This window comes from Myotis daubentonii, chromosome 1 (assembly GCF_963259705.1).
Source record: "Myotis daubentonii chromosome 1, mMyoDau2.1, whole genome shotgun sequence".
NCBI lineage: Eukaryota > Metazoa > Chordata > Mammalia > Chiroptera > Vespertilionidae > Myotis > Myotis daubentonii.
The window spans coordinates 5432023-5457092 of record NC_081840.1 but is presented as its reverse complement, the minus strand read 5'-3'; the positions used below and the strand labels follow the sequence as shown (position 1 = coordinate 5457092).

At 57.0% G+C, this 25070-nt stretch overlaps 1 protein-coding gene across 1 annotated transcript in view; it reads right to left on the bottom strand.

Moving 5' to 3' along the window:
* The window catches only part of EML1 (EMAP like 1), a 155452-nt gene extending 130636 nt beyond the window's left edge, over positions 1-24816 (bottom strand). Inside the window, exon 1 of the mRNA XM_059686207.1 lies at positions 24655-24816. Coding sequence (XP_059542190.1) covers positions 24655-24682 — 28 coding nt within the window. The 5' untranslated portion in view covers positions 24683-24816. The remainder of the gene's footprint in view (positions 1-24654) is intronic.
* Between the last annotated feature and the right edge of the window lie 254 nt (positions 24817-25070).

Genomic DNA, 25070 nt, shown 5'->3' with positions numbered 1-25070 from the left:
TTATAGTTCCAAGAAGCTCAGCAAAATCTGAATAAGATAAATGGAGAAAACTATGCCTTAGGCACATCGCAGTCAAACTGCTGAAAACCAAAGATAAAGACAAAAATCTTTAAAACAGACAGGAAAATCATACATCACATACAGGGGATCAATGATTTGAATGACTGTGGACAGCTCATCAGAAACCACGGAGGTCAGAATATAGTGTAACAACATCTTTAAAGTATTGAAAGAAGAAATATTGTCAACTCAGAATTCTATAGCCAACAAAATTACCTTTCAAGAATGAAGATGAGCCTGCTGGTGTAGCAAGGTGGTTGAGTGTCATGAACCAGGAAGTCATGGTTTGATTCCTGGTCAGGGCACATGCCTGGATTGCAAGCTAGATCCCTAGTAGGGGGCATGCAGGAGGCAGCTGATCAATAATTCTCTCTCATCATTGATGTTTCTTTCTCTCTCCCCTTCTCCGGTCCTCTCTATGAAATCACTAAAAACATTCTTTAAAAAACAGTTTTTAAGGAATGAAGATGAATTAAAGACATTTTCAAATAAAGGAATTCCTCATCCCAGACATGTACTATAAGAAATGCTAAAGGAAGTTCTTTAGTCTGAAGGGAAATGATGCTGGAGAGAAACTCAGGTCTTCATGAACAAATGAAAGCCATAAAAAATAGTAAGTATTTGCGGAAATATAAAAGACCATTTTTTAAATCTTATTTAAAAAATTACCTGTGACTGAGCAATAACTATCACACTGTTTTATGGGTAAAGGGTGGTGGAAATTAGGATAAATGGTCCTACGTGGTGGCAAAGTTCCTACATTTTATGTAAAGTAGTGTAACACTAACTTTAAGAAAACAGTGAAAATTAAGATGTATAATCCCTAGAGCAGTGATGGCGAACCTTTTGAGCTCGGCGTGTCAGCATTTTTAAAAACCCTAACTTAACTCTGGTGCCGTGTCACATATAGAAATTTTTTGATATTTGCAACCATAGTAAAACAAAGACATATTTTTGATATTTATTTTATATATTTAAATGCTATTTAACAAAGAAAAATCAACCAAAAAAATGAGTTCGCATGTCACCCCTGACACGCGTGTCATAGGTTCGCCATCACTGCCCTAGAGCAACCACTGAAAAGGCAATATAAAGAGGCATGGCTGAAAAGTCAATTGGTAAATTAACAGAATCCCCAATAAAGGGCAGGAAAGGTTAATAGAGAAATTGGAAACAGAGGTGACACACAGGAAATAAATAATAAAATGATAGACCCATATTCAGTGAAGCCATAATTACATTAAATGTTAATGGGCAAAATAAACACTCTAGTTAGAAGGCAGAGATTACTGGAATAGAAAAAAACAAGTAAGATACCACTATATGCTGCCCTCAAAGACTCACTTTAAATATAAAGACATATGCGGATTGAAAGCAAACAGGTAATAAAAAATGATGTAACATGCAAACAGTAAGTATGACAAGGTTGGAGTGAATATATTAATATCAGATAAAACAGACTTCAGAACGAAGAATAGCTACTAGAACTAAAGAGGGATACTTCATAATGATTAAAAGATCAATGCATCAGGAAAAGATAACAAAAGTAAATGTATATGTGCCAAATAACAGAGCCTCAAAATATACAGAGCAAAAATGGACAGCTTTAAAGGGGAGAAATACACAATTCCGCAATCACACGCTTCTCTCAGCAATTTATAGAACAGTTAAACAAACAAACAAAAAATCAGTAATGACAGAGTACCTTGACCTACTTGATATTTATATATATGGGTTTTAATGTAAAACATTTTTTTTTTATTGTGGCTCATTTCTTAAAAAAGGTTTGAAAACTACTCGTCTAGGGCAAACACAGAGGACTGAATCAAAAACCCCGTAAAATTCAACATCTAGTGGGTGAGGCAGGTCATTATAATACTAATGGAAATTGCTATTAAAAAGAGAAGGAATGAATGTTTATTGAGCATCTATTATGTGCAAAGACCCTGTGTTCAACCCATTACACAGTTAAATAGTTCTTGATTCTTGGACAGGTGGTATTATCACCCCTGCTTTTCAGATGGGGAAACTGAGGCCCGCGGAGGTAAACTAACTGGGCTAGTGTCAACTGGAATTTGAACTAGCTCTGACTCCTACAACACGACCATGTAATCCTTTACTTGGGAGGAAAACGGGGAGGAATGGTACAATAACACTTAGGTACTGGAGGCCCGATGCACGAAATTCATGCAAGAGCAGGTTTTCCTTCCCCCGGCTGCCGGCACTGACTTCCCTGTGGCACCTGGGACCCGGGCTTCCCTCGCAGCCCTGGCTTCGTCCGGAAGGTTGTCCAGAAGGACGTCTGGTCTAATTAGCATATTATGCTTTTTTATTATAGATTATTGGGACTGGGTGGGCGAGGAGAAAAGAGCAATGGTGTGAGCGAATGTGAGGAGGAGGGAAAGTTTGCGTGTGACATTTATGGATGGCATGTGGCAGGAACTTGGAGGACACAGCAGGGACTGGTGGGAAACGCAAGGGGCTGACAGGGCTAGATCGCGTCCAATTGAGCCTCCCTTTCTATTCCCAGGCAAAGGGAGAGAGGGAGGCAGCACGGAATAAAGAGGACTTGGGGGTCTTGCTCATCTCCCCTCTTCTTGGCTGGCTGATCTGGGAGATGCGGCCTCGGAGTCATTTTCCCTGCATTTGAATTGAGTGTCCCCAATGTAATCTCCTGAGAAGCCCTGAGTTAAAGGCAGGTACATCCAGAGGGCACCATGACACCTGTCCAGACGCTGGAACACGTATGCCCCGTCCTTGGTCCAGACGGATGTACTGAAGGATGGGGTGGGTAAGTGTGGAGACGTGCACACAATTAGCATCCCACTCACTAGATGTGAGACCCCAGGAGTGACATCACACTGACCACAGTAACCACGGACGCTGAGCTCAATGCATGGCCGGGGATAGAGGGACACCCCCAGAAGGGAGAGAGGCACTGTCTGTCTGCCCACTGCCAAGAGGCCGCGGTTACTGAGGCCTGGGGCCGGCGCTGAGCCCTGAAGATGAGCTCTGTGGAACTCGGGTGCACGTCCCACCTTCAAAGGGGCCGCCTCTGCAGGTGTTCCCGGGCCTGCACCTGCTGCTGCCTCTGCCCAGCCCGGGCCAGAGCCACGCCCTGGAGGACGGTCCTTTCCTCGGTGTCTCAGGAATACGTTCTTCCCACAAGAGGACCTGCTCGTGGGCCAAGTGTCCCCACAGGTGCAAAGGGTGCCACCTGCAGAGCAGGCCTTGCTGTCCGCACGTGACACCCCCAGCGCCCCAAGTGCCCAGCGTGCTGCAAACCCCTGCCTGGCTGCCTTGTCAGAGCGACGCTTCATGCTGCTCCCCCTCTGCTTCCCGGGCAAGTCCCGGGCAAACGCGAGTCTCCAGAGGCCGGCTGAGAGGGGAGGAACAGCAGGCTTCCCTCGACATGGAGGGGGCTGCAGTACTTGGCTGTCTTAACTCCATGCCCAAACCACGAACCAATGCCAGTTGGGGTCATCCTGGAGCCCCAAACTGCTGACAAAAAAGACACAAGCAGCAGTGGGGGTCTTTCAAAGGCATTTCTGAGTCCCCCCCGAACCAGCTGTCTGGTGTGCACGCACACAATGGGAGTGCGGGTGCCTGCCAGTCGGTGCGGTGGTATGTGGTCATTCCTGGCCCCGGGCCTGTCTGACTTCTCTCCGCCTCCTCCCTTGTCTACACTCCAGCCACGTGGAATTTCAGAGTTCCATGAATGGCGTCGGGCTCCGTCAACGCCGTGGTCCTTCACCCTCCAGCTCGGACATCACCCTGGGACTCAGGTGGCCGTGGCCACTCCCTGGACCCCTCCCTCCTCCGCATCACCTCTGCCCTCAGAGAATTTCACTTAAAGTGGGCAATGTGATGGCCGCGCGTCTTCAGCTCTGAGACACGCCTCTGCTCCCAAAGTCTCTGAGATAAGGTTTAAAGGGCATCTTACTTTGACGCCCTTGAAAGTCAGGGTGCTTCTCTCTGTCCCTCACCCCCAGGAAACCCAAGGCAGGTCCCAGAATCAGGTGACTGAGGCCCCTCCCTGGGTTATCTATGTGACCCCCCAGCCTGGTGCAGACTGGGCCCGGCAAATATTGGCTGGATTCCCATTTGAATTCAAAAGCCCTTGAGGCCTGTTCCGAATGAACTAATGAGCTGGGCAGTATGGAGGGTTTGGGATAAATCCAAGGTAAATTTCTTGCCCTCCAGGTCACAGGCGTGTGTGTGTGTGTGTGTGTGTGTGTGTGTGTGTGTGTGTGTGTGTGTGTGAATGAGGGGCCGGGGGCGGCCATGAGGAAAGCAGCCAACATAATGTGAGGCAGAGCACCTGCCACAGCACCTCGCCCTGGACTACGGGCTGCGCAATTGTTTTCTGGGTGTGATTTTTTCTGAAAGGGGATACGGTTTTACAATGTGTAAACATCTTACAGTTCCTCAATCAGGTCCACAGGGAATCCCAGTTCCCATTGTCCCTCTCATCTTACAGAGAAAGGAACGGAGGCTAACGGAAGTAGAGTCTTGCCCATGGTCAACAGGTAGAGAGCGCCAGAACCAGCTAGAAAGCGCCGGAGCTAGGACCCGCTGCCTGCCCTCTCGGTCCCTGGTCCCCGCTTGCTCAGAGAGTAAACGCTGCCTAGGGGAGCCCAGCTCTTCCCTGTAAAATATGAACACACAGCCCACCCTCCAGCACAAGTCCCACCTCCGTCCTGTGAAATAAGAATAAGCCCTGCCCTGACCGGTTTGGCTCGGTGGATAGAGCGTTGGTTTGCGGACTGAGGGGTCCCGGGTTCGATTCCGGCCAAGGGCATGCGCCTTGGTTGCGGGCACGTCCCCAGTGGGAGGTGTGCAGGAGGCGGCTGATCGATGTTTCTAACTCTCTATCCCTCTCCCTTCCTCTCTGTAAAAAATTAATAAAATATATTTTTTAAAAAATAAAAGAATAAACCCTGAAGTTTCTCACTACGCCTTCTTCTCACGCCGTCACCATGGCGATGGGAAAATATTATGCAGGGAAGGAATGATGGGAATATGAATCAGCAGAACCAGCAAAAGGACCTTTGGAAAACTGTGACTCCCAGTGGACTTGCCGCGTTTTCCAAGTGCACAGTCCATGATGATGGATGGCACTTTGCTTCCTACAGAAACCCAGCGGCCAGCCTTGTTCCATTAGCGACAGACCTGCTGTCTCCGTGCCAACCCTGGTCCCTCCTTTTCTCAAGAAAAGCACTGGCCGTTTCTGAGCACGACTGCTGCTTGGCAACACGGGGTTGTGGATATCTGCTGGCTTCGCTCGATTTCAAACATTTTTCCTTGCCAAGTGGAACAAATTACTGGTGTTGATTCTGGTGGATGTGCAACATTGCCCAATGGAATTTCAATGGTGAAGAGTTCAAGCCAGTTTCTAAGCCGAGAATGATGGCGCCATTCATCAAACACTAAGTGATGTTAGCCTGGCTTCTCCTGTCATTGGTAAGTTTCCCTAAAACTGTTAGTTAATCTAGGTGTGATTAAAAAATAGTGATGGAGTTCCTCAGAAAAGAACAAATCACACCACAAAAACAGAATTACCGTGTGATCCAGCAATCCCACTTCTGGCTAAAGACTCAAAACGATGGAACGCAGGGGGCTCAGACAGACCGTTGTACAGCCCATGTTCATAGCAACGCTATTGACGGTCGCCGAAACGTGGAAACAAACCGAGTGTCCATGGACAGCTGGATACATAAACACAACATGGTCCCTCCACACAATGGAATATTACTCAGACTTCAAAAGGAAGGAAATTCTGACACATGCACAGCACGGATAAATCTTGAGGGCGTTATGCTATCGGAACTAAGCCAGTCACCAAAAGACAAATACTGTATGGTTCCACTTACGTGAGGTCCCTAGAGCAGTCAAAGGCATAGAGACAGAAGGCAGGATGTCGGATGCCGGGGGCTGGGGGGAGGGGTGGGGCCTGAGTGTTGAATGGGGACAGGGTTCCTGGTTGCCAAGATGAAAAGTGTTTTGCAGATGATGGTGGTGATGGTGGCACAGCAGGGTGAATGTACTCCATGCCACCGAACGGTACACTTACACATGGTTAACATGGGCCCGGCCGCGGTGGCTCAGTGGTTGAGCATCCACCTGTGAACCAGGAGGTCACGGTTTGATTCCTGGTCAGGGCACAGGCCCAGGTTGTGGGCTCGATCCCCAGTGTGGGGCATGCAGGAGGCAGCTGATCAATGATCTCTCTCATCACTGATGTTTCTATCTCTCTCTTCCTCTCCCTTCCTCTCTGAAGTCAATAAAAAATATATCAGAAAAAGAAATGGTAAATTTTCCATGTGTATTTTATCACAATAAAAACTTTATTCTTTTTTTTTTTTTTTACAATAAAAGTTTGAGGATTGGGCAAGGCAGTGGTTTGGGGGTCCCTGAACACAGACTTGGACTTACTCCTGGCCAAGCCAGAGGTCTATCAAGATAGTTGAGTCCGTGGCTCACCATGCGGGCATGGTTCTGCAGGCCTCGTGTGGCCCCTGCTTCTTCTGCTCTGTCCCTGGGCTGTGATGCAGGTGCGGCCTCTCTCCTTTCTTCCCCCATCAGCCTCCCCCTCCTTTTCTCCAGCGGCACCTCTGCTGGAGACCCCGCAGGAAGCCTGCCGGACCTCGCCCTCCCCTCCCCCGTCTGCAAGGCCACGGGCTCCACCAGGCTGTAGCCCTTGGAAGCAGGGTGTGGTGCCTTGGGGCCCAAATCCGTCAGTGATGGTGCTGGTCTGTTTGTCAGCCTCCACCCGCCCCCACGGCTCTGCCTCCGGCCCTGGTTACCCAGTGCTATCCACAAGCAGCACATCGGGCCAGCGGGCCTCCATGCAACCAACACTGACTGAGCACCTCCCCAGGAAGGCCCTGTGCCAGCCACAGGAAGGGCAGAGAGGTGGGCTGACGTGGGCCCCACAGAGCCCACAGGAGCGAGGTGGTTTTCATGGTGGACTCTGGAGCCCGAGGGCCTGAGTTCAGATCCTAACTCTGCCGTGAAAGCGGTGTGGCTCTCAGCCTCTCTGAGCCGCCGTCTCCTCGTCTGTAAGGTGGGGTAATAATGGTGCCCTAAGAGTGCGGTGAGGACTGAGTGAGTTCACCTTTGGAAAGCTCTTCAAACACAGAAAGTGTTTCACAGCCTCGGTGGACATTCGGGGCTGCCAACAAGGGCTTCTGGCTCCTCCCCGGGAGTCCTCAGTTCTCCCCGTCCCTGCCTGGCTGCGCCTCCCCCAGGGCCAGGCCTTGGTCATTTCTGTGGCCCTCAGGCAGCAGAGAGCGAAATGCACAGGGAGGCACCCGTGTGAGGCGATCCCAGCTCGGCACCGGCTGAGGGCAAGTGTCCAGGTTTGCTCAGCCTGCGATGGGGCCGGGGAGGCCCGAACAGGGACCGTCCAGCCCGGGAGGTGCGGACTTGATGAGCCCATGATGGATGCTGGCGGCTGGCGGCCTGCGTTTGGGGCTTGAGCCCGCAGCGCGAGGCCGGGAAGAAAAGTGTGTCGTGTGCCATAGGAGGCTGGCTGCGCGGAGGAGGGGTCCATAGACGGCCTCCCCTGGTAATGTGACGTCAGAATTAAGTTAACAGACGGTCGCAAGTCATTCCCCTTGAACAGTGATGTAAAAATCCCGCACGGCAACGCCCCAGGTAAGGAATGGTCCATGCGTGATGTCCGGCAGTCGGTAAGAGCCGTCACCATGGAGATGACGCAGCAATGTGGGGACCGCATGTGACGCGGTCAGGGAGAGAAATGGGGAAATGGGCGATGCCCTCGTATGGGCGGCTTGATCGGGCGGCTCTGCTCAGAACCGCCGCGCTGGGTTCCCGTGGTGCCACCGCAGCGGATCCCATGGGCCTTTCCTCCACCTGGAGCCTCTTCTGCAGAGGTGTGGTGACACCTTTGGATGCTTTTTAGAGGAGTGGGTGAAGCCTGGCCCCTCGTTCCTGACGTGAAGATTCACGGGGTCTCTGTGGTTCCACGGCCCTGTGGCGGGGGAGGCGGGGAAGGCTCAGCTGGGGCTCCGCCCAGACCCACCGCGCTGGGGACACTGGCTGAGCTTAGGCGACATGCTCCCCGCTCTCAGGGCCCCCTCCCTGGCTGAGGCCTGGTCCGTCAGACCTGCACGGATCCCAGCCCGGGCTGCGAGGGGGATGGGGCCAAGGAGGCTGGCATGCCCACGCGTGGTGGCTGTCGATAGCAGGAACGGCGCCGGCAGTCACAGGACACACACAGAGAAGTGGTCCCCGCTGCACGCAAGGCGGGCTGAGGCGTGGCTGCAGGGAGGGCTGGACCACCACAGAACCTCAGGGTCAGTGAGACCAGGAAGGTGGGCAGGTGTGGCAGCATCTGGGCAGGAGGAGGGAGAGCCCTTGGGGAGAGGCCACCTCCAGCCAAGCAGGCCCTGCAGGGACCCCCAACCCTGACTGGCACGCCGGCTGCATGCCCTGCAGCACCTCCGGGCGCCCCCTGCTGGCCCTACACCTGTGGTGGGTCAAACAGAACCCCTCCCTCCCCCTCCGTCTAGAACCTGGGCCCCACCCTGACTCCCTGCCCAGTGCTTGTTGGGTGATGTCAGGGCCACCTGGGCCCGAGTAGGCTCCAGTTCGGAGGAACGTGAGCCCTAAATCTAAACACGTCAATCCCACGTCTGGGCGTCAGCTTTCCCGCTGTGGGGCCTGAACTAGCTGCCCGCAGGGCTGCCGCAGCGGAGAGCGGGCCTGACCCCGACGCCCTGCAGGCGCACCCGCACTGCACCAGCCAGGGAGACCCAGACGCTCTGAGGACCAGAGTCCGCGTGCGAACGAGCCTGACCGTGCTCTGCGGTCATTGTGGCGGGAGGGAGGGCGGGCAGGGATGTGAGCTTTTCGAGAAGCCCTTGTGCAGGAGCCTTCTGTTGCAGACTGAGCCATTCCAGCCCTCCCAGCCACCCCGGGAAGCCCGGTATCCAATGCATAATGTATGAGGATGAGCCTATGCATATTCATGAGCTCATTGCCTTCCAAGGCCAGTTGCTGTCTGTGAAAAATCCTCACATAATGAATTATTGCCTGAGGGGAGGTCCTGGGCTCAGCGCAGGCCTCCAGGCCTCAAAATTACTCCAATCTCTACACCTTGCTTTGAAGAAAACGCTCCCAACTGTGCCTGCCTTTGGTCAAATGTGGGCAGTCGCAGAGAATGAAGCCTCTGCCCTCGGGAATCCCTTAGCCTCCAGGCTGCCCAGGGGAGGCCACACCAGCAGCATTCCAGGGAAACTGAGGCAGGTGTCCTTCCCCAAAGCAACCCTGCATACACAGTGGGTGGAACTCAGTAATCAGCCCTCCTGTGCCTCGGATCACGTAATAGCAAGAGCCAAAACGCCACTTGACTGGTTTTTACTCTCTCTGGGCCTCAGTCTTCCCATCTGTTGACTGGGAAGGCTGATGCCTCCTTCCAGCGCCTCTAGGGCTGGAGCGTGGCCCCTCCTCGGTGCCTCGCTGGGGCCCGGGTTTGCCTGGCAGTGCTTCCTCTTCCTCAGCGGCCAGAAGAGGGTGGGCATCGCACAGCCGGTGGGATCCCGGGCTCTGATGAAATACAGCAATAAGCACCTACTGTATACCAGGCACCGTGCCTGGCACTTACAAGCAGCGGTGCATAGATAATGTGTGCACATCACACGTTTTGCAGTACAGGGGCCGGCACACAGTAGGCGCTCAATGAGTGTGAGAAGTCCTCTTCTCTGTCCTAAGTAGGAACGGTGCCCCACGCATCGGAATTTGTCGGGTAGAGAAGTCTGTCCACGGAACTCTGTACCCTGAGCTTCGTGGCGTGTGGACTATGAAATCAGAGCCGGTTTCGTGTGGATTTGGTGGGAGTCGGGGAGCTGAAAAGCTTTCCCAGACTAGTCAGAACCCAACCAAAATGTTACTCACGAAACCCGACACTGATTCATTTCATACCCCATCTGGTGCTTCTTGCTTACAAGCAATTCACACATGACTCAACTCTGTGCCTATTAAACATTCACCAGCCCACTTCCTCGTCCCGATAAACAGTCCTCCTGAAAGACATGCCGCCCAGGGGAGTGTGCCCTGAGCGTGTGCGGTGCACGCTGTGGGCAAGGTCACCCCCGAGGGTCCCGGGATGTGTGACCCGAATGTCCTCTCTGTTCAGGGGTGACCCCTGCTGTCACACAGGGCCCGTGCCGGGTTCAATGTTCTTCTGCGACCATCTCAAAATGGTTTAAACATTCTCGAACGTTATGCACAGGGCCCTGCAGATCTTGTGACCGGTCTGTGTGCACGCGTGTATGTCTGCGTGTCTGTGTGGGTACCAGGGCCCACACGACCCTGGGAGTATGGGTGTGAGTGCACACAGATGGGGTGTGTGAGGACTGTGTGAGGACTGTGGGGGTGGGGATTGGAGAAAGTGGATGTGATTGGGCATTGAGTGAACGTGCTGGAGGTGCCTGAGACGGGGGCGTGTGAACCACATGGGAAGCCCCAGATTCCACGGCCTACGTGGGGCTCAGGAATGTGTCATTGTGGGGGGCCCCTCCCCCAGGGGACCAGCGTGCACATCAAGGTCTGAGAACCACTGGCCTCGGCCTTTAGGCGCTGGAAATCGAGGCTGATGACAGCAGAGGTTCCCGTAAGGACAGGCTCAGAGCTTCACGCAGCTCAGAACCCCCACCCTGTGATCTGAAGTTCAGGTTCTAAAGGAAGAGAAGTCACCGGGAACTCCAAGGAGCTGCGCCGAGGCTGCTGACCAGGGGAAGCCCAGCCAGAGGCCTCCCACTGCTGCAGGGACTCCCGGCCCAGCAGGACGAAGAGCCTTGGTGCCAGCCCTCCGCCTCCTGCCTCCACATCAGCAGGGCAGGGCAGGGCAGGGCTGCCACCCTGATACTTTTCTCATTGATCACTGTGGGTCCTACCCTGAGCCCTGCTCCCCGGCGCCCCACCCCGCCTGGGTTCCTGGCCTGAGTCCCCCACAGGGAGGGAGACCCACCCTAAGTCAGAGGTGACTCATATTGGTCAACACTCCCCACCCCCAAAGCCATAGGGGGTGCCACTCCGAAAGCACAGGGGATCCTCACTGCCCCCTCCTGGGGCCCACGTGCTGACCTCACCCAGACAGCTCCACTCCTAGACCCTGTTCGTTCGTTCGTTCTTTCTTTCAATTTATTTTTATTGATTTCAGAGGGGAAGTGAGAGGGAGAGGGAGGGAGAGATAGAAACATCAATGATGAGAGAGAACCATTGATCAGCTGCCTCCTGCACCGCCCCCATCGGAGGTTGAGCCCACAACCCGGGCATGTGCCCTGATGGGGAATCGAACAGTGACCTCCTGGTTCACAGGTCAACACTCCACCACGGAGCCACGCCGGCCGGGCCTACGCTCCTTTTCACTGCAAGTCATCCCAGGGGCAAGACGCTGTCCCTCACTGAGCACATCATGGCGGGGGCGGTGGCCTTGGGAGGGTCACCTGAGCTCTCTGAGCCTCAGTTTCCCCATCTGTGAAACGGCCTTTGCCTGTGTGGACCCTTGGCCTAGGGCCTGGCTCCTGCCCTGTACCCTCCTTCAGGTGGCACCTCCCCCCGGAGACCCCTCCCCGGCCAGCTGACGCACATCTCAGTTTCCCCGCCCCACCAGGCACAGGGTCAGGAACAGAGCCGCCAATCAGCATCATTGTCAATTAGAATTGGAGTCCTGAAAGCTTTGGGGGGACAGGGAGGGGTGGGGATCAGCACCTCCACCGGCCCCAGGAAAGAAAGTGGTCCAGGAGGGGAGGATGCTGGCCCCAAAACCATCAAGAGAGGTGGGTAGGGATGTCATCGGTGAGGAGATGAGGGCTCAGAGAGGTGAGACCTGAGGTGTGAGCCCCGGGCCTTTACAGTGAAGCAGGTGCAGACACCTTGCCTTTCTGAGAGGCATCAGCCCAGCCGAGCGCCCCTGGGCCTCTAGGATCGGGAGCCATCTGAAGCTGCCTGTCCCCTGTGGTTTAGCCCCCGTGGTCCCTCCCCTCAGCTCCCGACACAGCCCGGCGGCCGGGAGCCCGTGCCAGCCCTTCTATTATTCACGCCTCCGCTCGGTTGCCAGCGGGCCTGGGCCCAGAGGCCTGGGCTCTGCCAGGAAAGATAAGGCGCCAACACCTGACTGGCCGCTCGGGGTTCCATCTCGATTTCCCCAAAGCACACAAAGGCCTGTTGTTCCCGGCCCGGCCCGGGCGGAGCGGGACCTCCGTCTCAGGGAAGGGAGATAAACGACCAGCGGGTGGCGGCCGGTTAGATTTACAGCTTTTCCTGCGGCCACCTGTCCCCTCCTGTAGCTCTGCATGGGCTCGAGAGGCCGGCGCCTGCTTGGGGGGTGGAGGGGGGGGGTGCTGGGGGCGGGAGGCATCAGCTCCCACGTGCCACACTTCCTGGGGCCGGTACCCCAGTGCCACGTCCGAGGTGAGGAAACTGAGGCCCACTCGGCTGGTGAGTGGCTCGGTCGGTGCTGCCTGTCCCGTGTTGGGCGCCCAGCTGACCCATCTGACCTCAAACCAGGACTTGGAAGACGTGGATTCCCGTGTGCGACCCACACCTCTGCCTCCAGCTTTACAGCCCGTCCGGTGGAAATTGAAAGCAGAAAACAAAAACGCAAGGTCACCGAAGGGAGCCCAGGGTCTCTGTGGCCCCGCCTCCCGTCCCTCCCTCTCCAGCACCCAGAGCCGGGCTGCAGGCAGGTCTGGAAGCCGATCGCACCCTCCAGCCTTTAGAGACAGCCCTCTGGTTTTGTGGCCTGGCAGGTCTGCCCTTGAACCCGCACTCCTCCCTGGACTAGCTGTGTGGTGGCTCACCTCCCCCGCCCACAGCCTCCGTTTTCTTGTCCATGAAATGGGAGTGACAATGAGACCTTGCTGACGGAGTCTGGGGAAGAGAAAACAGCGCGCAGTAGGGTCTTGCAGCCAGCGCTCAGCCTGCGTGCTCCGTCAGGCCTCCGGAGGAGCACGGCCGGTGACATCACAGGAACGACAAGACCAATTGCTGAGCACCTACTATGTGCCAGGTGCTGGGCACAGAGGTGACTCAGGCATGGACACCGCCCTCAAGACAGTCGCCATCTGGCGAGGGGACAAGGAGCAATGGAGAGGCAGAGAGCAGACCCCGCCCTGGTGGGAAGGGCGAGGGTGGGAGAGAAGGAGGTGCTGGGAATGATGAATTCTTCCAGGAAGAGGGACCACAGGGGAGAAGCACGCGGGACTTGGGTTGTGCCCTGACCGGAGTTTGCCTGGCTGCACGTGGGGTGCGGGTGTGGGGAGGCGGGTGCTGAGTGCTGGGCAAGGAGCCTGGGGTGGCCGGCGGGGTCAGACCACCCAGGGAGGCCCCTGTGTGCCAGGCCTACAGGCTCAGGTTTAACCCCAATGGGGGATTCTCCCTGAGGGTCCCACTCGCTGGGTGTCAGGGATGCCAGGCCCCTGGGCTGAGATGAGCGGAAGTAGCTGGAAAGGGCCGGTGTGTGTGTGTGTGTGTGTGTGTGTGTGTGTGTGTGTATGGTGGGGGGGGGGGGTGTGCATTTCCTGGGCGTCAGATAATGACACCACCGGTCTTTGCAGGCTGAATCCCCTCCACGCGTCCTGTGCCCACTTTGCCTCCGTCCCTGCTTCCCCTCACGGCCATCCTGAGGGGCCTCGGATACAGACGGGGACACCGAGGCCGGCAGGTGCAGCCACCCGCCCACACGCGGCAGGGCCACCTCACACCAAAGCCCCGCTCCCTCCCGTGCGCGGCCTGCCGTCAGCTTCCTGCAGTGGTTCTGCCATTACCCACACAGGCCAGGGTTCCTCTCCTTTCTCAGGCTTCGCTATTAACAAACAAACAAAAACACAAAACACCTGCTGGCTCTAAGATGTGGGCTTTTTCTAAATGTGTGTTTTTAAAAGGCAGCAGCGGATTCTTCCGGGAGTCAGGCTGCCCCGTCCATTGCCTCCCACTGACCCGTTTCCTCAGAACCATAAATTACTTTCTCTTTTTTCTTTTTCTTTTTATTGATTTCAGAGGAAGGGAAAGGGAGAGATAGAAACATCAATAATGAGAGAGTCACTGATCAGCTGCCTCCTGCACACCCCACCCTGGGGATGGAGCCCGCAACCCGGGCATGTGCCCTGGCCAGGAATCGAACCCTGACCTCCTGGTTCACAGGTCGACGCACAACCACTGAGCCACACTGGCCGGGCCATAAATTACTTTCTTAAGGGGCCAGGAAAACCAAGGGGAGAGCATGCACCTTTGCAGTTGGCAACCTGCCATTCACCAGCCAAAGAGGGTTTGGGTCTGGGCTCCGGAGGCCCAGAGAGGGCAGCCCAGAGTGGCCCCGCCCTGACGCAGGCACCCCTTCCCTGAGAAGTGAGCCTCCCCTTGGGCCTGCGCCCCCACCCCTCCCGCCCCCCAGGGCAGCCTCCGTGCCAGCAGCACCAGACCCTTTCTGTGGCCCTGAGCCTCGGGCACTTGACCCACCCTCTCCGGCTCCAACCAGCTCAGGGAGGTGCTGGGTGGGCGGCATTCTCCGAGGTGCTCCTGGGCCAGGGGGGTTGGACATCTGGGTTACACGTACACTTACACCAAAAATGTACCTGCTGTTGCTCTGAAACTCAGATGCTCTGTGCTGACCACACCAGTTATGAGTGAGGGACTGTGGGTGCGTCCTTGGCCCAAGACCTTGCAGCGGGATCATCAGGAACAAAAGCCTTGAAGCCGGGACGGTCTTTCCAGGTACATAGGAGACTCGCCTCTCCTGGGGGCTGCGCTGCCTACACTGTCTCCAGGCAAAGAGCCGGAGCTGCCGGCACATCTGAACCAACAGGGCTGGCTGGATGGCATTTTAAACCTCGCTGGGTCTGTTCACGGGGCCTCGGGGCAGCTCCGTCGGGGACGCTGTGATTAACGGCTCCAGCATGTGGGCAAGGAGGCCTTGGTTGTGGCGTCTCTTATCTTCTGACGCTGGGAATCACTGGAAATTAACATCCCCACTTGCTACCTTGCTGGTAAAACCCAAGTGAGATCTCAGCCCTCTGCTGCTCAAGACCCTCCCCAGGCCCATCTCACTCCAGGTCAAAGGCATCTCACTCAAGGTCAAAGCTAACTCACTCAGGGTCAGAGCCAATGTCCCTGCCGGGAATGCCACAAGGCCCTTCACAACCTTCTCTGAGCGCCTGTCCTGCTCTCCCCTTCGCTCTGCCCAACTTGACCTGCTGGTGTTCTCTGAAAAGACTTGGCATGTCCACCCCAGGGCCTTTGCACCTGCTGTTTCTTCTGCCAGGAACACCTTCCCTCAGCTGTTCCCAGGGCTCGTCCCTTAGATCCTTCTCCAGCATCACCTTCTCAGGGACACCTTCCCGGCCTCTCTCCACAGCACACTCTCTCTCCCCTGATTCACTGCCCTCCATCCTTATCGCCCTCATCACCATTGCACGCACTCTGATCATTTATCTTGTCTGTTGTCTGTCCGACCCCTCTCCACCTCTGAGTGTCAGTGAGTGGTGAATGACGGGTTGACTAAATGCTGCTGCTGCCTCTGCTGCCGGGACAGGGCTCCCAGCGCTTTCATACAGCGGGCTTCCCTGGAAGGGCTCAGTCTGTAACAGGCACGCGTGCAAGGCTGTCTCCACCACGCACATGGTACAGCATCACCCCGGGCCCTGGGTGGCTGTGCTGCCCTGGGATCTGGAAGACCCTTCCCTCCCTTGTCACCTCCCACTCATGCCTCAGACCTGGCTTGGGGTCACCTCTTCCAGGAAGCCTTCCTTGACTATCCCTCATCACTCTCCCAGCACACACTCGCTGGGTACTCATTGTCCATCGGCTGTGACAGGCTGTCCTCTGTGCCCCAGGACCCAGCTGCGGCCTGACCAACAGCAGGTGCTTGGGACACAATGGGTGGCTGAGTGATGGCTTGCTTGGTTCCTTCACCTGGAAGGTCTTTACAGACCTGCTCTAGATGGGTTCCTCTCACTGCTGGGGAAACTGAGGCCTGGAAGATGGAAGGCATGGGAACTAATTCGTGTCCGGCATCTCCTCTGAGCCAGGCACTCATGTCTGAGCAGAGTGGCTCCTCCCCTGGGCACCCTTGGCTTCTGCGGGACCCTCGGTGGCCGTTCCTTGGGGGGCAGAGGTCATAACCACGAACTGAGGCCACGACCGTGGCATGCTGGGATGCCCAGCTTAGACTGGGTCCTTCTGGAGACTTGGGATCCAGGTCTCATCAATGAAAGGGGTTTCTAAATCCCAAAGCCTCTCTTTCTCTATCGAGAAAAGTCTGCAAGGCACAGAGATGGGAAGCAGGAGTGGAGGAGAGGGTGGGGGGGGGGGTCACAGGCAAGGAGGGCGCCAGCTCTCTCAGGGCAAAGCCACCTGGTGGGTTCCTGAGACCCTTGGCTGTTTTCCTTGGGTCCCCAGGTCCCCAGCTAGACCCTGGGGTGGGGGAGGGGGTGCTACCGCTTCTCTGAGGAATCCTGTGTTGGTGCCTATAGCGGGCTCACGGGTGGCCCCGGGGTGTCAGGCCCTCATCCCTGGGCCTTTTGAATGTTCCCAGATGTGATTAGATGAAGGGTCTCGTGACGGGGAGATTCTGCTGGGTTGTCGGGGGGCCCTAAACACCATCACATGTGCGCTCATATGGGGAGCGGGCAGAGGTTTGCCAACGAAGCGGAGAGGGCGATGCGGCCACAGAGGCCGACTGGAGGGATGTGGCCAGGAGGCAGGAGCACCTGAGCAGCAGACGCTGGAAGGGGCAGGGGACGGACGCATTGCCCCCGAGGATCATGACCGTGCTGACACCTCGACTTTGGCCCTAATTCCAGACTCCGGGCCCCCAGAGCTGGGAGAGAATAATTCCTGTGGCTTCAGACCCTGAGTCTGTGGTCGTTACAGCAGCCCCCAGGTCTAATACCAGGCCGCCCAGGCCAGCCTGTGCAGGGGCAGAGGAGGCCGGGAGGTGAGAAGCTGGGGTCCCTGGGGGACGGAGCCCCTTGGGACCAGGCTATGTGGAAGGTCCTGTTGTAGTATTTCAGTCCCCCTGGCAGCCATCCGATTGGTAGCCTCAGAGGCCCAGAGCGATTACATGACTAGCAAAGTTCCCACCGCACCAGGTGGCAGAGCGCGAATGCCAAGGCCGGGCAGTCTGAGCCCCGGCCACGCCTCCTCCCTGCTTCTCACCTGCTGCCCGAGGGGCTGGGACGCAGAGGCAGGATGAGGGAAGAGCCTGGGACTCCTGGCTGAGGCAGCGGCCACCCTAGCCAGAGCCTGGGGTCACCTTCGGATAGGACCGGCCATTCCCGGATTAGAGGCTCGGCAGAACACCCAGGGCCCTCGGGGTGGCCTCTCCCGTTTCTCCCACTGGCTCCAGAGCAGAACGGAATTGCACCCCGGGCGTCTGACGGGAGCTGTGTGGCGGTGGGCGCGTTTCCCAGCTGTGATGAGCGGATCCGCTCCCTGGACTCCCGCCTGACGCTGGCTCAGGTTACTCTACACAATCAGCCTGACCATCAGCACCTCCACGGGCCCCAGGCCCCGCCCAGCCCCACGGGAGGATGCTCCTGGCCTCTGTCCAGGGCTCGCCATGACACACGCAAGCTTGCAGGTCCAGGAAGCACAGCGCCAGCCCCCTCGGGAGCGGCCAAGGGGAGGAGGCCAAGGAATTCCAGATAAGAAAAATGCAAGGCGCCTCTTGACCAGGAACCTGAATGATGGGCTGTGCCCTGGACAACCACCTCCGGGGCTGTGTGGACGCGGCCGGGTCGCCTGGCCTGCCCACCCGAGCAGAGCTTCAAAGCTGGGGAGGAGTCACCCGGGCTGGGCCAGTGTCTGGTGATGGCATCGCTTTCTAAACAGGTTTGGAACTTGCAGCGACGCCGAGACTTCCAGCTTTCTCCACATCCCTCCCTCCCACCAGCCTTCAGGGGAAGGACTCCAAGCCCAGCCTGCAGCTTCAAGCAGCAAACGTTTGCTGGATGGCCACCGTGTCAGAACCCAGAGCATGTCTTTGCCCCAATTTACAGATGAGGAAACTGAGGCTTCAGTCCCCAGAGCCGAGAGGTGAAGGCAAATAAGTCCAAATGCTCGACGCCATGAGTCATGAGGGTAAATGCCTATAGAAACCACACGGAGATGCACAAGCACCGAGACACATGGACCCCAAGGAGAACAGCAAGTGTCAGCGGGGCCGGTGGGAGCCGGAGCCTTCATTCCCTGATGGCGCGAATGCACCGCAGCGGCCGCTGTGGAAAACGGTCCGGGGACCCTCAAAAGGTGAAACAGCGTCACCATATGACCCAGCGATCCCACTTCAGGTGCACACCCACGAGAGGTGAGAACATACCTCACACAGCACCTGGACACTAGTGCTAGGGGAAGGGGGCCCGCATTTCTTAGCGCCTACTGTGTGCACTCTCGGTCACTGCTCTAGCCACCTCAGTCTATTAACCCCACGAACGGGGAAACGGAAGTGTGAGGTGAAGGCAAGTCCCCCAGCTCTTCCCTCGCACCACCGTGCCAGGCAGGACGCCCGGCACACAGTAGGTGCTTAGTAAGCACCTGTCAAACCAGCATGTGCACTGGGCCCAGGAGCTCACGCCTTCAGTGGGAAGAGCAGGAAGGGTGTTCTCTGCCGCTGAGCCAGTGTTTTGACATGTTTTTCCACCAGAAATAAACGAGGCGAGATTCCTAGAGGATGTGTTTAAACTTGGTAGAGTTCTCCAAACAGTTTGGCTTGGAGGTTGGCACGTAGGACCCAGAGCTGCAGGAGGGTCGGATCCCCCACGCAGAGCCCAACCGTCCCCAACCAAATCCCAGCTTTATTCCCAGCCACTCAGTCCACATCAGCAGCTCTGAGGGACAGCCTCTGGTCTCAGGAAACATTAGTTTACTTACATGCTATGAAAAGTGAACTGGGAAGCCTGTTATTAAAGTGAGGCAGCAGCTTCTAGCTGGTGGGGTCATATCGGCAAGGAAAGGTGTCTGCGTTAGCGGGATGAATCACAGACTTCTCATCGTCCTTATTTTCCAATATTTTTCTATAATCATTTCCTTCTCAACTCATATCCCATTTTTTAAAAATACGTTTTTATTGATTTCAGAGAGGCAGGGAGAGGGAGATAAGAAACATCCATGATGAGAGAGACTCATTGATCGGCTGCCTCCTGCACACCTCACACTGGGGATGGAGCCCGCAACCCGGGCATGTGCCCTGACTGGGAATCGAACCGTGACCTCCTGGTTCATAGGTCGACGCTCAACCACTGAGCCAGGCCAGCCGGACCATCACCCATTTTTTAATGTTGACTACGTTTATTAAACAGACTCATGAACTACCCATCCCAACTCCCTCTTTTGAGCCTCAGCAAGTAATAAATCAACGGAGCTTTAGGGCAATTAATAGGTATTGCTTTTCCTCTGGTGTCCTGACCAAATCTCTCAGAAATTTATTTTTGTGCTTTTAAATGCGAATTCGAGTCTGCGGGAGAGCGACGTTTTGGAAAATCTGGCCCCTCGCTTTGTGATTTGCATGTTGGAGGCTTCATGAACTGCATCTCAGATGCTCCGGACCGCAGCGCGTGTGATATGCTCCGAGCATTTCCTAATTAAAATGGGTCACTTTAAAAAAAGGAAGTCACCTGGCCGGTGTGGCTCAGTGATTGAGCGTCGACCTATGAACCAGGAGGTCACGATTTGATTCCTGGTCCGGACACAGGCCTGGGTTGGGGGCTTGATTCCAGTGGGGCACATGCAGGAGGCAGCCGATCAATGATTCTCTCTCATCATTGATGTTTCTATCTCTCTCTCTCCCTCTCCCTTCCTCTCTGAAGTCAATAAAAATGTATAAAATAATAAAAATTAAAAAGGAAGTCAATAGCAAACAAAGCCAGAAGGGGCAGATATGACTACTGGTCACTGATGGAGGGCTGTACTCCGCCCTCTGGCCATGAGGTGTGGCCAGGTGACTGCTTGAGCCAATGAAATGCAGGTAGCAACAAGATCAGTCACTTCCTGGCGGGAACATTTAATTGCCAGTGTGGCATCTCCGCCTGCCTCTTCTGCCTCAAGCCCGGGGATGCGTGGGGCACATGGGGGTGCCCAGGGATGGGTGGGACACATGTGGCATCGGGCTGAGCCACTGGGCAGGGAGCTGCCCTGGGAGTGCCCAGCCTGCATGGCAGTCCTCTGTTGCTTTAAGCACTGAGATTTGTTGACTACAACCTCCCCAGCCCATCCTGAGGGGCAGAGTCAATAAAACACAAAGGGCTGCTTCGGTAGACACAGGAGTGTGGAGTCAGCGGGTGGGTGACAGCGGATGTGTGTCCTGTGTCAGGACCTGCTTTTATTCTGATGGCATCGTTTCAAGAAAAAACAATCAAACAGATAAGTGGTTGCAAACGCCCTCGACCAGGAATCGAACCTACAACCAACCCTTCAGCGCACGCGGGCCGATGCTCTATCCACTGAACCACACCGGCCAGGGCCCACAGCTTCTAACCCAGTGGTTCTCAACCTTCCTAATGCCGCGACCCTTTAATACAGTTCCTCATGTTGTGGTGACCCCCAATTTCATCGTTACAAATTGAACATAATTAAAGCATAGTGATTCATCACAAAAACAATATGTAATCATATATGTGTTTTCTGATGGTCTTAGGCGACCCTTGTGAAAGCGTCATTCGACCCCCAAAGGGGTCGCGACCCACAGGTTGAGGACCGCTGTTCTAACCTGCCTTTCTGGCCAGAGGTGTAAGAGCCTCAGGGTCCTTGGGACACTGGGAAAAGGCAGGGGCTGAGCCACTCGCTGCTCGGAGGCACTCGGACTGTGAGAGGACAGCACTTCGCAGGTTCTCTCTGCAGTCCCTCCGCCCCCAGCACTGAAGCCATCCCGTTACCACCTGGAGCCAGAGTCTACACTGGCTCCCGATTGCCCAAGACACGTAACTTGAACCCGATTTTCCCGCCTAGAAAGGGGGCAGCCCTCACCAGCATGAGGGGAGCAACCTGGAACTGAGACCCAGGGACCACGCCCGCCTCTCCTGGGAGAGACCCTCCCTCCCCGCGTGCGGCCTACATAACTAACGGGCTTTCCTGTCCTCTCCCAGGCCGTCAGTGACTAGACAGAGAGCGCCCTCCTTGCACTCAGGCCGAGGGAGATGCCGTGAGAGCCAAGCAGGGGGCCTTTCGGGGTCTCCAGAGCGTTTTTAGCCCCCACCCCAAGTCACTTGGAATCCCTCCAGGAGCTCGGAACACTGGCCAAGGCAGCCGCTCCCCACTCTACAAACGGGGTGACTGGTGCCCAGAGTGGGGGGCTGGTGGGAGGTGACAGGAGGAGAGAGAGGGTCACTCTGCTGGCCGAGCATGTGCTCGAGTTAGGGGTGTCCATTCTCACCTCTCCCCCCGAGGCAAGGCCAGCGGCCACCCAGCGGAAGCTCAGAGAGGTTTGGTGACTTGCCCAGAGCCCCAGACAGGGAGGGGCAGCGCGGAGACTCGAACCCCGGGCTCCGGGGGACGGCTGAGGATGCAGCGGCTGCTCTCTGGTGCTGGGAACTGTAAAGTGTCTTTGCTGGAAACTTTCCCAAACACCAGGGGACTGACAGCCCGGAGGCTGGGTTCTCTTCCTGCAGAGCTCTGCGGACGGGAGAGCGGGCGGGTCCGACAGCGGCAGGAAAAGACCATCAACAGACCCAGGATGCTTGGAGCCAGCACTTCCGGCCCCCATCCAGGCAGTGCCAACTCAGACACCGTCCCCAGGCCCAGCGAGGGGCGCCAGGGCCCCATCCTACAGATGAGGGAACCAGGCCTCGGAGGGGAGTGACCCGGCCACGCCCCACCTCACTGAGGGGCAGAGCCAGGGCCGGGATCCGGGCGAGTGTAAGGGCAGCACCTTCCCTGGACGCGTGTGGGGCTGGCAGTTGGGGGTGCAGCTGAGTTTCTGCTATAAATACGATGCTGACTCGGTAACCTTAGCCTGCAGGCTCCCGGCCCAGGCCTGGGGCCACACATCCTGCAGCCGACCGCCTACACTGAGCTCTGCTCCGTGGGATGCTCCTGACACCCTAACGAGGGCCACGCTTTTTGTGTCCCCCCCGCCCGGCGCCCCCACACACACATTTTGTTATCGGCTCCATGTTATTGGGAGACAAGGTCGAGCTGCCCTCTCTGAAATGAGGAGGCCTGAGAGCCAAATACGCCTCTGAGACCACCTTCCCCCTTGGGTGAGAGCAGGGCGCCACCCCCCACCCCCCAGAAGGGGCACCGAATCTGAGTTCTGCACAAACAGGGTCTGTGGAGCTGGGTTCGAATCCCAGCCTTACCGTTCACCAGCGGGGTGATGTTGGGCGATGTGTTTGCCTCTCTGAGTTTCGGTTTCCCTGGCTATACTGCGGGGTTCACGCCATGCCCCCTCTGGGGATGGAACGCTGTGTCCAAAATGGCCAGGACACGGGACACAGCAGACGATCCGCTCCCTGCATGTGCGCGGCGACCGCAGCTCACTCACTGTGGAACAATGACACCTACCACTGCTCACAGAAAGCCTGGCGTTGTTTTAACGGCTTCACATGCTTTCAGTCACTTAATCCTCCCTGGGACTTGAGGAGCTAATGTCCCATGATTGTCCCCATTAACAGATGAGGAAACTGAGGCACAGTGTCCTTGAGTAATCTGCCCAAGGTCACTCAGGGGGAGAGCTGAGAATTTTTCGGCTGTTGACACAAGCCCAGGGATTGGCTCCTGAAAATAGGCACAACTATGTCCCAGCAGCCTCCTTGGCCCTATGGCTTCTGCGGTCCCTATAGGAGACCCCCCCCACACGCACACACACACAGCCCTGTACCCGGGCGCTGTCCTCACACCTACCAACCAGGTCCTATCACAAGCCCCACACAGCGGAGACCAAAGGCCATCACGGCATTTTACAGGCGGACGGGCCCCTGCTCAGCCAGGGCGGGCAGAGCCAGGACGGTGCCCGCAGGCCCCCAACCCAGGTGACCCTCTTCTAAAACGGTGAAGGGGGGGATGCAGGCTGCCTCCCCCAGCCTCCTGGACACACAGGCACCGTCAGACACATGCGCGCACACACACATGCTCAGGGCTCAGTCCACAGCCTGGCGGGCTAAATATTATGCCGGCCTTCCTGAAATACACATGTCCAGGGGTGGCCTTACAAGCTGCTAAAAGCAGGGCCGTGTCCCTGGTGGAGGGAAAGAGCTATTCCGGGTTCGTGTCAGGTGTGACAGAGCCAGCCAGAAAGAGCCTGTCTGTCCACCCCCCCCCGCCCCCCCATGCTGGCTCCTCGGCCTTCACAGCCACGGCGGACAATTCCTGGCAGCCAGCACCACTGGCGCCCGGCGACAGAGGGTGAGGTCAGGCTAGGTTTGTCGGGGTCCTCCCCCAACACACACACACACACACACACACACACACACACACACACACACTGCTCCAAATCTGACTCAGCCAGGCCCGGGCGCCGGGACTGTCCATCAGACACCATTCAGGGTGGGGCCACACCACCATCGCCCCCAACCCAGCCGGACCCCGGGGACAGCGCCACATGATTCTCCCCAGCGGTTTGACAAATAAGGAATCCACGGCTGTGCAGCGGTGTGGGCAGGGTGGCCCGGCGGGAGGGGCCGGACCAGCACCCACAGGCCCCTGCACCCCTGGACTCCCGCCCAGACCCCCGCCTGACGCTTCGCGGAGGCGCCACGGGGCGCTCCCTGCGCACCAGGCACTGGCAGACGCTCCGCATGCTACCGTTCCCCCTCGCACCTCCTGTGCTCAGGCCCCGTTACCACTGTCCCTTCCCCTGGGATCACTGAGGCTCAGAGCAGTTCAGCCACCTGCCCAAGGTCACCAGGTTGCAAGCGAAAGATCTGGGGTTTGAACTCACTCCAGAGTCCTCCACGTGCCCCCTGGGATTACAGCTCAGGGGCATGTCCACATCACAGCTTTGCCTTCAACGGGAAGGAGCCAGGCGCAGCCGGCCAGGGACCCACCATCGCCCTCACCAGGGGCAGGACAGAGGGCACGGGGCAGACCCAGTGTCTGACAGCCCCTCCGCCTGCCTGTGTCCCCAGCCGTCTCCAGCCTGGAGGACCCGGGGGTTCGTGCTGGCCGACCAGGGGCTCAGAACTTCCCATGGGTCTCAGACCTTCGGGGAATTGGTGGAAACTGTGGGCTCCCCACTCAGATAAAAGTTCACACACTCATTTACCCACAGTTCCTGCTCCATGGCACCCTGAGCCCACCCGGGGTCCAGCCACAGCCCAGCCCCCCCAAACACCCCACCCCCGCACTGTGGGCCAGCTCTGGGCGCCCTGGCTGACAGCGGCAGGGTTTGTAGCAAGCACAGCTTCCTGCTGCAGCCTCCCAGGGAAGCAGGGGTGCGGCGGGAGGCAGAACTTTGCTTTGAAAGTCAAGCTCCCCCCTCTAGGAGCACAGGCCCCCCCGGGCATCAGGCCAGGAGGCAGGGGATCCAGCCCCACAGCTGCCTGCAGCCTGGGGAGGGGGGTAGAGCTCCCTGCGACCGGTGGCCTTGACTCTGCAACCGGACCTGTGGTGGGTAAATATAGCGCTGCCACTCACCGGCAGAGGGGCCCTCGCCGTCCGACATGGTGCAGGAGACGCTCGGGCAGCCAGCCGCTGGCCCGCAGGGACGCTCGCTGGGAGCCCTCCCGGCTGTCACCCACCTGGTGGGGCTTGGGGCTGCCGGCCCTGCTCACGCCCAGTGTCCAGGCGGCGTCCCGCCCCCGCCAGCCAGGCCACCCCCCCATGCTGGGCTGGGCAGATAAGAGCGAGTTCCAGGGGCCCGTGCGATTGGTGGATAAATCTGGGCACTGCCCTCCCTGCCCGGGCCTCTCTCAGCGCCTCCGAATGGTGCCTGAAGAACCACGGCACCCTTGGGTGCCTGGTCAGCCCCCCAAAACCTCAGCCCCAGCCCTGGGGACCCTGGAATGCCTGCACACTCCCTCCCTGGGATGGTTCCACGTGGTCAGCGAGGG